This window comes from Drosophila bipectinata, chromosome XL (assembly GCF_030179905.1).
Source record: "Drosophila bipectinata strain 14024-0381.07 chromosome XL, DbipHiC1v2, whole genome shotgun sequence".
Taxonomy (NCBI): Eukaryota; Metazoa; Arthropoda; class Insecta; order Diptera; family Drosophilidae; genus Drosophila; species Drosophila bipectinata.
The window spans coordinates 7,103,781-7,118,035 of record NC_091734.1 but is presented as its reverse complement, the minus strand read 5'-3'; the positions used below and the strand labels follow the sequence as shown (position 1 = coordinate 7,118,035).

The following is a 14,255-nucleotide window of genomic DNA, read 5'->3' as shown; positions in this document are numbered from 1 at the left end:
CGGTGAGTAAATTGATACGCCGACCCCCCCTCCTCGGGAGCCTGGCTCCGGTGCCCCCGCCCACGGACGCTCATGAATGGCTGGCTAATTTTGTGGAGCGGTCCCCTGGCGGGCGGCTTCCTTTTAACAATATTAATATGCAAAATAAAATAAATGCAGGCGACGGCGACAAATGAAGGATAAGCCGGAGACAAAGCGCGGGAAGCCTGCGAAAAAAAAGTGCGAGGAATACAAATAAAGGAATAATAAAGGAATGAAGCCGGCACACACCCAGCGAGATTGTCAGCGAGAAATTGGATTTACTGGGCCACGTCCCTCCTCCCTCCTTCCTCGGCCACCGACAACCGCTCCCATATTCAGAGGTCCTTCCTGTCGTCTCGCGGTCCTGTGGTCGTATACGTAATATGATTATTACATGCCGCCTTCTGCCTCCTGCCTCGTGCCTCCTGCCTCCTGCCTGTCGCATGGCGCAGTCAGTGCGTGCCGCAAAGAGATGAAATTATATGATTTGAATAATAATTGAATTAGAAAATCATAGACGCACACATAGTTCCGGAAAATATGAACACACGGCTTGCATTTTAAATTCAAATACACAATCAATCTCAGCCTCCACTGCAAGTGCATGTTTAGATGAGAATTTAAAAAATTCCTCCCTTCGCGCCAAGCATCTAAAAGTCGTGGATAGTGTGACCCTCGCGGCACTTTCTAGCACTCTCACTCTTACTCACTCCCACTTAATCCTTTCGCCTTGCGATCTTTTCCCCACTTCCTGTTAGTCCTGCCATCCCTTTTGTGCGCGATCCCGTGCTCACTCTTACTCACTCTCACTTATGCCTTTAGCCTTTGAGATAATTTGCTCCACTTTCCTTTAGTCCTGTCATCCTTTTCTATACGCGAGTCGGTGCTTCTGTGTTCGGTTGTGTGGTTGACTTTAAGGTGTTTAAAATATAGTTTTTAGTGGATTATTAGCTTAAATAAAGTGTGGGATGTTAAGATTATGCTTAATATGACCCTAATAACGCTAGGTATTGAATTCAACTCTTGAAATATCACCAAACTCGTGGTTGGAGCTCGATTTCAAATGTGCGTATGAGTTGGAGTATGTGCAGGGGACGCGGAGAGTCCCCGGAGATCGCGAAGAGTCCCACATTAAAGTACAGTTAGCCAGGAGGAGCATAAGAAAATGAAGAATTGACGAAAGAATGTGAAAATATATGGAAGAAATCTACAGAAGAATAGTTATAGGTAAGTGGAGTTACTATTTTTATGTAATCGCTAATTACTATATATTATGATCGCTATCTTAAGTCCCTCAGTCCCTATTTTTTATTATTATGGATTTCCAGGACTTCTTTTAACTCGACTTTAAATATAGTTTCTTGGGCTTTAAGTTTCAAAGAATTCACAAAACTTAAACAGTTCCCATATGGAATATTCTAAGTTTTAAGACTATTTTATTAGTCACTAACTAGTGATAGAAGAACATTTTTTACCACAAATTCCGCTCCTTTTCGGGAGCCACTGTGCCCTCGACTTCCATCACCAACTTGGTCTAATGCCCCCCGATATTTGTCGCCTTCGGATGGTTAACAAGTTTCTGCAAACAGCGACAGACATCATTACTTACCACCCACTTATCCCCGCCTGGCTCGAACTCCAGCTTCGTCCTGCAACGTCCCTGCACTCCCACAAAATTCCTGTAATCATGTGAATCCGCTTAAACTGTCGAAGTGTATTGTGCGTCATTATTCTCTTTCGTGCCATTAGACTTCAATAGTTTTTCCATACTAAAAAGTTAAAACGAGCATTTGCGAGAAGAAAAAAAAAATTATAAAAACAGACGAGCTAAGAAAACGACGGAGGCAAATCGCATTGTCGTCTTAGTCTGCACTGAGAACACTAGTACTCGGTACTAAAACAGTTTCTAGACTGTAAAATAAAATTTATAAAATCATATAGATGTGGTTCGGCTTTCAGTGTATGGGCCAAGAGTTTGCCTTGCATTTTGCCAGGCTGTGTGATGTCCTTAAAGGACAATGACGACACTCGACTGCGTTTCCACTTGAGAGCCAGCATCTATACTTTGCACTTGCGATTCCCCCAAACCCATTTTTTGTCATCTTGATCGGGCGATGGCGATGCTGGCCAGCTTTTCATTGTTAAACTCTCAGTTTTCAATTTGTTTGGGTTTTTATTTCATTTTTGCCTACAATTGCGGCCAATTTGGCTTAATTGTTTTTATTAAGAGTCCGGCTCCGCTGTCGACCGTGTACAATGCGAATAAATAAATCACTTGAGCCTCGTGTCTCCCTCTGTTGCCTCTGTCCCCCGCCTGGAAAATGGAAAATTGCATTTAAATGCAATACAAAAATGCAAAAATACAAATTGAAAACTGGCATAATACAATATGCAGCGTACTTTTGCTTTGCTTTTCGCAAAACGTGCCTCATTATGGAGATCAATGACATGTCCCGGCCACGTAATTTGAATGTAAATTGTTGCTCTTTTTGCCTTTGTTTCTGAACTGAGGGATTAACGAGTATCGATTATATTTCATCTCATTTATTTATATTTCTAATAATTCAACTATACAGATACATTAACATTGAGTGTGTGTGTGTGTGTATTTTTCTAAATGCAACTACCACGCACATTTTGGAAGGAACATTGTGGTCTTCTGAGAACCCTTTCTGAGAGTGTTTGCGCGATGATCATCCTTCTTTTGGAGATCCTGATAAAACCAAGAATAGCTGCGGGGAAATAGCAATTAGTTTGGGGACTATGAAAGGATTCATGTGAGATACTAACCCTGTTGAAGGCAAAGAACGAGGTCTTTCAAATAGGTATACATGCCCCCCTTGAGGGGAAAAAAGATTTCCTGTAAATATTGAAAATTTAAGAAAGAGTTAATAGGATTTAATATATAGTATTTTGATATTTCATTTACCTCCATCGAAGATTGTTTAAACATAGACAATAGTTACATCGGGAGAAACATTTAAATTATCTGCAACTATTGATAGGATTTAATTTTGGAGCCTTGAAGCTAATAGAGACGTTCTTACCAAGATTATATTTAAGTGTAATTTGGCCATTGTACTTCCATATTTACGCTAGCCGTTCTTGTATTTTGATCGTACATCCTTGTGTAATTCAATTGTGTGTAGGTTAGATGTGTTTCGATTGAGGGGTCTTCCAATCCCAAAGTGTTTCAAGAAAAGCAACGCTTTTCCCATTTAACAATTTTGTATCCAGTTACCAGTTGCACCGGTGCCTAAAACCGGTGGCGCGTGTATTCGTATGTATTGAGAGAACCATTTTTGTAATAATCGTTATTCCATAATCGTTAGTATTAATATTAATTGAATAATTTTTCGGCTGTAAATTGAAATTAAGCTATATATTCTTCTATTCCCTGATATAGGGTAAGAGCCTACTTACCCAGATCCCGAAATAGTTAAAGACCTCGTTACATTTGCGAAACAGCCTATTCTACAGGTAATATCCTAGCGCAAAATTGTCATAAACCTATTTTAAAAAATTTTCAAATTAATATATTTACCAAAAAAAAAATAATTATAAAAATTTCACATATTTTTGCTTACTTACATATAAAATGTTAGAAATCTTGGTGTAAATTTTAATTTTCACATTTTAATTTTGTTTTATTTGAAAGCCGAAATATTCAGGAGCTGTTGCCTCTTGGGAGCCGAGACCGAGACTGATTTTGTGTGAGGTCAGGGGACCCTTAGGTGTGTTTCAAACGCAACTAAAATTTTCATGGCCTACCAAAAACCAAAAACTTGGTTAAAATTATAGAGTTTCCTCCGAATAAGAGGCAACTCTTACCTCAAAAATATGTATAGATGTGAACTAATAGAACTGGTTCTTAGATGGTTTTGGTGATCAACTTTTTATTAAAGAAATATATTATCTTTGTAGAGTTTTTGGAAGGATTGATTCTATATATTTATAAACTTGAACCTTCAACAAATGAGGACGCTATGGCGTATTTCCATTTTCCATTCTTATCAAAAAATACAAAGCATTCTCCCTATTAATAAACACAACTCCCAAGACATATTTTGTACACAATCTAGAATGTTTTGAATTCCCGTCATTACTACCGTCGGCATTCGATAAAATTTGTACATTCTATTATGTTCAGGTTTTGATTTCGGAAACCTCTATATAATATTGAGCAAAATTTTTCATAAACAAATTAGACACACACAGACAACAGTTGCGACAGGATAATCAGCCATGGCCCGTCATCTAGCGCAGATCATAGTTCTGGGCGCCCAAATGGTCGGTCGGGCCTTAGTGAAGACCCTGAAGCAGGAGATGGAGGCCTCTCGGGAGGCGGCCCGCATGCACCAGGCCTTGAGGACGAATAAAAGCGATCCCAACGATGTCCCCGTTAAGGGCATGACCCTAATGGAGGCCCAGCAAATTCTGAATGTCAAGGGCCTGGAGGACCGTCAAGAGATCGATTCGCACTACAGGCATCTGTTCGGGGCCAACGAAAAGCCGGCAGGCGGATCCTTTTACATACAGTCGAAGGTTTATCGGGCCAAGGAGCGCATCGACCAGGAACTAACCAAGCAGTCCCAGTCTAAGGATAAACGGGCCAAACAGGGCCAACAGGCCCATCCGGATAGCGCATCCGGGGCCCAGGCCGACGAGTCGGGCCAAAACAAAAGCCGGTGACCATTCCCGGCTGAATCCTACCGGCCTGGCTCGATGGTGGCGTGCAGTGGATCCTGTCCCGTTGTGTTCACTCCAAAAACCATTTCGAATTGCTAGTCCAAGTGTCCCCTCATTAAATTGTCGAAAGCCTATCTTGAAAGTCCATAATGCATAACGCGATAAAAAGAAATAAATGTTTCAAATTGTAGCCCAGGCGTTTAATTATTTGTGGCTAGTGGGGTTAACTGTATCATCCCCCTCTTTTATCTTAAACTTGGGCTTCAGGACACTTTTCTTGCACATCCTTGCACACACTGGTGACACCAGTGACCCATTATTCCAAAAGGAATAAAATCAAAACGTTTCCTCGCCCAGTTTCCCAGCCATCCAGCTTCCGTTTCCGGTCTGGAGGCGTTTTCGGCACATACATACATACATGAGTTGGTGTGTGGCCGAGTGTGAGTTGGTGTGTGTGTGTGGGAGCGTGTGTGAAGCTCATAAACAAATTATACGCAAATTGACAGACATCCGGCCTTGCGAGAATCGGGCATCAGGCACCAGGCAGTTTAGGTTTCACAGTTGAAGTCTCCAGGTTTAGGTTTCGGTTGCTACATTTCCACATTTTCCTCCTCCGCTCGCCTTTCACTTTTCCGGGCACGTAGCCCTGTGCCAGAGTGTGTCCTTTAAGGTCCTGTGACCAAAATAATAAACTCAGGAGAGAGTTTATAATTCATTTATTGTTTCATTGCGAGTCCTTCTTTCATAGCTTTCAATCAAAAATCAAAGGATCAACCGTAAAGGATACTCTACTATTATGGGCACAACTGTACTTGTGGGGATGGCCTTAAATTAACATAATTACTTTAATGACTTGTTGCCCTGTCCTCTCAGTGTCCAGCCATCAAAATGTCGGGCACATTGTTGCCAAAAAGGACCTCCCATCCTTTCGACAATCATTTTCGGCTGCTGGCCGCAAATGCACAACAATCGCAGTCGCAATTTCAGTTTTGGGGTATCTGGCTTTGGGGCTTGCGGGCTTCTGGCCATTTGCCGTTAAAATTCACAAACTGTAATTGATCGCATTTGCGTTTGTCGTTTGATTTCATTTTCTTGTGCGTGAGTTCAAGTCCAAGTTCCGCCCCCCAGTCTCCAGCCTCCTCCAGTTCCCACTCCCAAGCTCTTCCCAGCTGCCCCCTGCCACACCCTCTTTTCCAATTCAACAGCCACAGTTGTTGTTGCTGTTGGCCAGGGTTCATTCATTATGCAAACACCTCCACATGGAGGTCTATCTAAACGTGGCCATGTCCAAAGCGACATGTACGATGCACTCAAAGAAAATATTAGGCATATTCTAAGAGCTCTTTGGTGGTTTAAAGCTATAAGAGTTTTTAGTTTCAGGTTTTATTTAAATTTTAAAGAGGGCCCTTTTAGGTTCTACCAGGTGGCTTTGTCTAGACCACTTTCTCTTAAATCCCCTTAGAGACTTGTCCCCCCGACTTGTCAGGTATTTAATATACCTACAACTAATTTTTCCCAGTGCCCTGGACTGCTGCAACTGCCTTTTGCGATTAGTTGCCATTTAAACTGCTGTTACCGCCCCGAATCCTTGTCCGATTCCCATTCTCAGTTCCATTTTGATTCCGATTCGTTTGGGGTTTTTTCTTGGTTTAGGTGAAGGGGTTTTCCAGGGGGCCTCCCGGAGGGGGTACTGGGTATTTGGTGCTCTTTCTGAGGGGGGGTAGAGGATGCTTTTTTTTTTTTTGGGGCCAGCTCCCAGCTCCATCCGCTCGTCAGTTGTGTGTCCGATGGCTGGCCGCCATAGCATTTTGATTTCCGCACTGCATCCGGCAGTTTTAATCCCCAGACAGCAGCCTAGTTGTCCACTAACTCTCAGTTCCTTCCTTGATAGTGAAGATCCTTTATCCCTGGACATGTACATTATCAAATGTTGGCCCTCAAAAAAATTATTTGGAAAAATATAAAGTGGTTTTCGATTGGAGAGATGAGTTTCTTTCTTATTTAAAGGTTATTTAAAAAGGAATTATTTTTAAACAGTTTACAGATGCTTAAAAATTTATAAAATATATTCAAAAATTATATGTTCTGTTTCAGATTTATTAAAAATATATTTCTATATCCTTTGTGATCCAATAGCTAATGTCCTTGGTGCTTTGTTAGGGAAGTTTCACAACCAAAGCGAGGGAGTCGCACAAAATGCGAACAGTTCACTATTTACCACACGCAACGTGGCAGGGGCGGTGGGCTTAAGCGGGCAAGGGGCTGGAGGCGGGAGGCGGGAGCTCTTCACCGCCTCCCCCCCCCCCCCCCCCCCCCCCCCCCTTCAGTGATGCATGGCCGTGGCCATGGCGCTGAAAATGTTCAGGTCGCTCGGTCAGCGAGCCTACTGTACAGTGCGACTAGTGTCCTGTGTCCCAAAGTCCGACTGTCCAGTGTCCAGTGTCGCATTCATTGCCATTCATTCGCTGCTGCCGTTCGTGGTTGCCCCACAAGCGAAATCAAGTGCACTGCCAGAAGCAGGGGGCCACTGGACATATAGAAGATGTATCTCTTAGATATCTTAAGTCTGAGATATAATTCTTTAAACTTGTATCTTGATCCTATTTCTTCATGCGACTAAGTGCCCCGACCATCAGGACTTAGTCTTTCCATCTCAGACATCCTTTACCTTTTCAGTTGAATACAAATACCTCGTATGTTTTTCTCTCAGTGTCTTTGGCTATTGCCAGTATGGTGTTGCTGTTGTTGCTTGCGGCTAACATGCAAGCTTAGGATTTGGAAAACAATTTCACTGTTAGTGGAATGTCAACGTCAGGTCTCGCTCTGCCAGTGGTTGAGACCCATCCAGCAGCTATACCCCGGCCCGGGGCCATCCTCCTGGACACCCCCACCTATCCCCGGGGCAACCCTTTTGTGCCACCCACCCACATCCGTGCCCCATCCGCCCCGATTTGATGGTTAGAAATTTCAGGCGCGATGCGTCGCACACATCACTAATTAGTGATGTGCAATAATCGTGCCAGTGCCTCCAAAGGGGGCCCGAAGAGGGGGGCTGGCCTGATGGCCTGGCCGAAAGGGCCTCTCGCATGGCCCGGGGCCGGAGTGATTTCGACGTGGGCTCGGTCCAAAAATTGCGACATTGTTAATCAACTGTGCGTGTCGCATAAGTTGCATTTGCTTTCGGACTGGATTGCCTGCGATTGCATCCAGTGGCGTGGCACTAGAGGGGTTTCAGGGGGGTTCCAGGGGGGTTTCAGAGGGGTGGACTGGAGCAGGATTGGTTGCTGGGCTGGGTGATTGGTTTCCATGCTCCAGAGCACTACGGGACGGGGGGTTGGGCCTCATCTAAGTAAGTGGAAAATTGCTGTGGGCCATCAAATAATGATGTTCATCGGGCCAATTTCCTCTCGAAAGGCCAGTGGTTCAAGGTCACTAATAGAGGGTTTAAATGCCTTATTTAATGGTTTAGTTCTGCTCCTTTTGGAGTTCATTTTTTTCAACTTGTGAGTTCTTAAAACAAACCCCCAATGTTATCCCCTTCTTTGGGCTTCCCTCTAAACTTTTGCCCTGAACTTTCCTGGAAAAACAGCGAAAAGAAAATGCAATCCACTGCAAGAGGAAAATCTGCTCAGAGTTCAGAGTTCAGCTGATGATATGGTTGCATTAAATTGACCAGAAAAAAGGGAAAATAAAGCAAACGGGCTGCGGGGTCAGCCTAATTGAAATTTCATGTCCGAAAAGTGGTAGATGTTGCCGAAGAGGGCGGTGGGTGCTGGGCGGCAGTGGGCGTGGGACTCTTCTCCCTCGGATTTGTAATCAGAGGAAACAGAAGAAAGCGCGCCAATCAGGGTGGCCACTTAAACACAAAATCCAACTCAATACAGAAAAGTGGCCTTCAAAGTGTACAATTTTTCACAAAACTCAGTAGCCCAGCATGTGATTTGTAGACGGTATTTTCGATTCTCGGGATCCAAGTAGTCGGTGCTCATAAGTTCAGCAGTTAGATGTGAGTTCAGTGGCATTACAATTCAATCTTGTGAAGAACTTAGTTCGATCTACTGTCCGTTCGGCTAAATTCGAGTTTTTCGCTTTTCTAGCAACAGAAAAAATAAGTGAAAGTGAGAGACAGACCGAAAAGTGTGGGGCGAGGAGAGAGGTAAGAAGGAGAAGAAGATACTTCGGAGCAGATATGGCCCAAATGGAGTACAATCGACGTGATCCACGCATGGGATTCGGCGGCGGGGATGCCGACAACAGCCTGATCCGGCGCCACCGCAACGAGCCGGCGCCGCAACTATTTGATCCTGATTACGTGGTGGAAGAGGAGGTGGCCCATCACGTCCAGCCCAGGGGGGGAGTGGTCGAGTATCCGCCCGTCCAGTTGGTAGACAACGAGGAGCCGGAGCCGGAGCGTCCGGAGCGTGTGGAGCGACCCAGTCGCCCACGCCACCGTAGCCCGAGACGCGGGCGATCTCCATCTCCACGGGAACGGGTCTTGATATCCGTCCCCTGTGTGATTCCGACGCCGAGGACCAATCAGCGCCCGATCCCCGGCTCCCAGATGATCAGCGAGACGCAGCCAGATCCCTTGGATCGGCAGGCGGGCGGTAGTCTCGATCACAGCAGCAGCCTCGAACTGGAGCGCTGTGCCCCCCTGGAGATCTTCCGATTCGCACTCAGGCTGGGCTACAACGCCCTCCTCTACCCATATGAGTTCGCCAAGGTGCTCATCCAGCTAGGCCACGAGCCCCTCCAGCCCAGGTCTTTTACTTGGGCGTTCGTCAGCCACCGACCACACCTCTATCTGCCGGGTGTTCACCGGTATGTACAGCACATCCATCAGGTGGACGGCTTTTACGGCCTCTACCGTGGACTGCCTGCTCGGCTGGTTTCCAGTGCGATCGACTACATGCTGGGGGACACCCTCTTGCACATCTTCCGGCTGAAGCCGTACCGGCGCAGCGACCAGTCGTGCCGTTGTCCGCCTGGAATGAAGGAGTTCCTCTACAACCTGTTCCGCGATACTATTCGCCTGGTGACTGCTGTGGCCCTGACACAGCCTTTTCACGTGATCATGATCCGCCAGATGGCCCAGTTCGTGGGCCGGGAGACGATCTACGAGGGCCTCGCCGGCAGCCTCATGACAATGGTGCACAACGACGGGTGGCTCGGCCTGTACGCCGGCGTGGCGCCCCGCTTCCTCAGCGAGTGGCTCGTGCTTTTGGTGACCAGTTCGCTGAGCCACTTTTGCCGCCGCTTCATACGGCTGACTCGCATCCAGCACCAGTACAACGCCGTGCTCATCCAGATGGCCGCCAGCCTCCTCGTCTATCCCCTGGAGGTCACCGGCTCCTGCATGGCCTGCGCCGGGGCCCCCCTAGTGGCCTGCGAGCCTCCTCGGATGCCGCTCTACAACCACTGGGCGGACTGCCTGTCCGACTTGTATGCCAGAGGTGGGCACAACCGTGGGGCTCTGCTATTCTGGCGCACAGTTCCTCGGATTCAGATGCAGCGCCACCAGCTGGAGCCGCCGCCGCGAGGTCTCCTGCGGGGGGGCTAGAGTCCTGGAGGAGCTGTTATGTATTTAAGGTGTGGTGATTGCAGATTGTGGAGCGTGTGCGTTAAAATTTTGTTGAGTGGAGGAAGAATGGTGTTGAACGAGTTTTAGAAAAGCAAAGACTAGAAGATAGAAGACGAGATTCAGAATTCGGAGTAGCCTGACACAGAAGACTGAGGAAGGCAGCATGAATGATAAGATCAGCATAGATCAAGGGAGGAAAAGATAACACGACCATGGGTCGCGATTTCAAAATTTAAAAGTGTCTTAACAGAGTTGCAAACCGGACCAAAGGATGTTTGAAAAACATACGAACGGATCAAGCTAGTGTTGTGAGCACTATTCTAAGGATGCAAGTCTCTAAGAAATGATGAGTCACAAGGATACTAGCTCTGAGAACGTAGCACTCATAGACGAAAAAAAAAGAACAGAAAATACTTGACATTGTTAAACTATGATTATAGAAGTTAGTTATGTTTTTATAGAATCTCAAAGGCAATTGCCTTTCGAGATAAGGACAAGACTTGATTGGATTTACGCAGCAATTGAATTGCAAACAAGGATAGACTATTTACAAGGATATACGAAATACAAGGATAGACAAATATCGTAGGCTAGACCTTCGAAAAATAATTTGATTGGAGAACTTGACTTGACTTTAAACATTTTCAAAATTCTAAATCTATGTCTTTAATTTTCGGCCTGCGGGCAAAATAAACCAGTTAGATGAATGTTAATTATTGTTTTTTAAAGAGGAATGGGGAGTCCTTCGAAAGGACCTCCACTCGGTTGTTTTCGCATTCATAAGCTTGTAAGGCAGGGCGTGCTCTTTATCTCTCCGGCCTCACTTCTCACTGTTTTCAGCAAATGTCAGCAGAGATTAGGCCACTGAAATCCTGGCCAAGAGCAAGGACACATGTACAGGATTTTATATACTCCCCGGCAGGACTCGCAGGACTCCACAGCAGCGCACAAACACACAATGAAGCGTAACTGGCAGCTGCACGTAATGAAAATATCAAAAATCTACAACAAAATGTGCCAACAGCCCAGGAAATGCTACAGTAGTCGAAAATCGGACGACCAGCGGGTTGCGGGTGGTGCAGTGTGTGGCAGGACCTCTGGCAGTGGCTCAGACACAATTCAGTTTTGGTTCATTTGAATGCGACACATTTGTGGGCCACACATGGCCGATCCGAGGGTAGCAATTGGCATGCAAGTTACTCTACAATTTGGCCGAACGGCTATCCTGTTTCGGTCTTAATAGCTTAATTTTAATATTAACTTTGGAATAGGCTTAAATGAGAGTTGGTGGATCAAGGGATATGGGTGCAGTCTGTAGCCAGAAGCACCTGGAAACTCCCTAAATGGCAGTTATGTCCTTCAGGTTCATTTGGGCCACAGAAATCAAGAGTCAAAAGTTGGACTTGCATCTTCCATAAACGTTGCAGAATTACCAACTATTAGGGCAGAGTGGGCGTGTGCTTGGGTGTGTGGGTATGTGGGTGGGTCGTGTATCGTCTTAATAACCAAAAAATGCCATCAGCCGTCAGCCGTCAGACTTCGCAGGACAAGGACTACGTGTCCTGGCTTCCCGGCTGCCTAGATTCCTGCAACATTCACGCATGCCTGACTAGTTACTGCCTCCAGTCGTACGCCTCCCGCCTTCCGCCTGCATATAAATGTATAAATGTACATGTCTATATGGGGATATATCGGACTGACTTATATGTATATATATAGTCCATATATATTCCTTGCCTGTGCTTGTGCCACTGTCGGTCTGAACACGAATCTGTTGTTACTGTCGCCTGGCAAAATGCAATTAGACTAACGATGCAACACAATTTTGTCTTCAGCTTCATAAAGATGCGAGTCCTGTGATAAGGATAGGCAGGCAGGGAACTGGCGTGCCTGGGGGGAAGCAGGGGGCTGAGGAAACTCAGAGTCAGATGGTCAGAAAGGAAGTTACGAGGGGCGTTTCTAAAGTCTAGTTTACACTTTTCCATTTGAGTGCATGGTTTTCTTGCTTAGTTAAAGCAAATCTTTTCTGGTCCATCCGATAGGTAGGTACATATATATATTTTTCCGAATTATTGAGGAATTAAGCTACTCGAAGCTCTGATCATGGAAAGGTATACCTTTTTCCGATCGGATCTGAATTGGAGGAGCTATGAGTATGGGAAGGTTGAAAAATGGGGAATTTTGAAAATTGTGTTTTTTGTAGGGGGACCCCTTGGAAAAATTCGAAAAAATTGAAAACTGCATTAAAGAAAAGGCTTGAATGAGGAATTAAGCTACTCGAAGCTCTGATCACGGAAAGGTATGTCTTTTTCCGATCGGATCTGAATTGGAGGAGCTATGAGTATGGGAAGGTTGAAAAATGGGGAATTTTGAAAATTGTGTTTTTTGTAGGGGGACCCCTTGGAAAAATTCGAAAAAATTTAAAACTGCATTAAAGAAAAGGCTTGAATGAGGAATTAAGCTACTCGAAGCTCTGATCACGGAAAGGTATGCCTTTTTCCGATCAGATCTGAATTGGAGGAGCTATGTGTATGGGAAGGTTGAAAAATGGGGAATTTTGAAAATTGGTAATTTTTAAGGGGGACCCCTTAGAAAAACTCGAAAAAATTGAAAACTGCATTAAAGAAAAGGCTTGAATGAGGAATTAAGCTACTCAAAGCTCTGATCACGGAAAGGTATGCCTTTTTCCGATCAGATCTGAATTGGAGGAGCTATGAGTATGGGAAGGTTGAAAAATGGGGAATTTTGAAAATTGTGTTTTTTGTAGGGGGACCCCTTGGAAAAATTCGAAAAAATTGAAAACTGCATTAAAGAGAAGGCTTGAATGAGGAATTAAGCTACTCAAAGCTCTGATCACGGAAAGGTATGCCTTTTTCCGATCAGATCTGAATTGGAGGAGCTATGAGTATGGGAAGGTTGAAAAATGGGGAATTTTGAAAATTGGTAATTTTTAAGGGGGACCCCTTAAAAAAATTCGAAAAAATTGAAAACTGCATTAAAGAAAAGGCTTGAATGAGGAATTAAGCTACTCGAAGCTCTGATCACGGAAAGGTATGTCTTTTTCCGGTCGGATCTGAATTGGAGGAGCTATGAGTATGGGAAGGTTGAAAAATGGGGAATTTTGAAAATTGGTAATTTTTAAGGGGGACCCCTTAGAAAAATTCGAAAAAATTGAAAACTGCATTAAAGAAAAGGCTTGAATGAGGAATTAAGCTACTCGAAGCTCTGATCACGGAAAGGTATGTCTTTTTCCGGTCGGATCTGAATTGGAGGAGCTATGAGTATGGGAAGGTTGAAAAATGGGGAATTTTGAAAATTGGTAATTTTTAAGGGGGACCCCTTAGAAAAATTCGAAAAAATTGAAAACTGCATTAAAGAAAAGGCTTGAATGAGGAATTAAGCTACTCAAAGCTCTGATCACGGAAAGGTATGTCTTTTTCCGATCGGATCTGAATTGGAGGAGCTATGAGTATGGGAAGGTTGAGAAATGGGGAATTTTGAAAATTGGTAATTTTTAAGGGGGACCCCTTAGAAAAACTCGAAAAAATTGAAAACTGCATTAAAGAAAAGGCTTGAATGAGGAATTAAGCTACTCAAGCTACTACTAAGCTAGCTTTTTAAATTTTTTAAAAAATTTAAAACTGCATTTTAGAAAAGGCTTAAATGAAGGGTTTGGGGTTTAAAAACTATTATCTCGGAAAGATGTGCCTTTTTCTGATTGGATCTAAATTGGAGAATCTATGAAGAAAAATCGAAAATTTAGAAACTCGGTTCCTCTCTATGGTTATCGTCTTCCTAGACCCCATATCTTGTCAATTCTATCTATCTATCTAGTCTTCCTGATGTGGAGAAGACTTCGTAGTCCTTAGCTCTAGTTCTATTAAGCTACAACCCACAGAAGGAACTATATGAAGACCAGTATCTCCCCTCGTACATATTGTGGCCGTCTCAACGACTTGACGTT

The 14,255-nt window shown here is 44.5% G+C and overlaps 2 protein-coding genes and 1 long non-coding RNA gene across 3 annotated transcripts; 2 read left to right on the top strand and 1 right to left on the bottom strand.

Moving 5' to 3' along the window:
• Window positions 1-2,320: 2,320 nt before the first annotated feature.
• LOC108122720 (uncharacterized) lies at window positions 2,321-3,867 on the bottom strand. Its single transcript, XR_006245966.2, has 8 exons — window positions 3,853-3,867; window positions 3,613-3,788; window positions 3,445-3,531; window positions 3,069-3,381; window positions 2,951-3,016; window positions 2,812-2,881; window positions 2,422-2,753; window positions 2,321-2,335 (listed from the first exon to the last, which is right to left on the bottom strand). It is a non-coding gene; the product is annotated as an uncharacterized lncRNA (long non-coding RNA).
• A 247-nt stretch (window positions 3,868-4,114) lies between these two features.
• Window positions 4,115-4,900, top strand: LOC108122718 (mitochondrial import inner membrane translocase subunit tim16). Its single transcript, XM_017237436.3, has one exon. The coding sequence runs from the start codon at window positions 4,267-4,269 to the stop codon at window positions 4,711-4,713; it is 447 nt and encodes a 148-aa protein (XP_017092925.2). The 5' UTR covers window positions 4,115-4,266; the 3' UTR covers window positions 4,714-4,900.
• A 3,810-nt stretch (window positions 4,901-8,710) lies between these two features.
• On the top strand, window positions 8,711-11,004 carry LOC108122704 (mitochondrial carrier homolog 2). The gene has a single exon (XM_017237425.3). The coding sequence runs from the start codon at window positions 8,900-8,902 to the stop codon at window positions 10,268-10,270; it is 1,371 nt and encodes a 456-aa protein (XP_017092914.2). The 5' UTR covers window positions 8,711-8,899; the 3' UTR covers window positions 10,271-11,004.
• The last annotated feature ends 3,251 nt before the right edge of the window (window positions 11,005-14,255 follow it).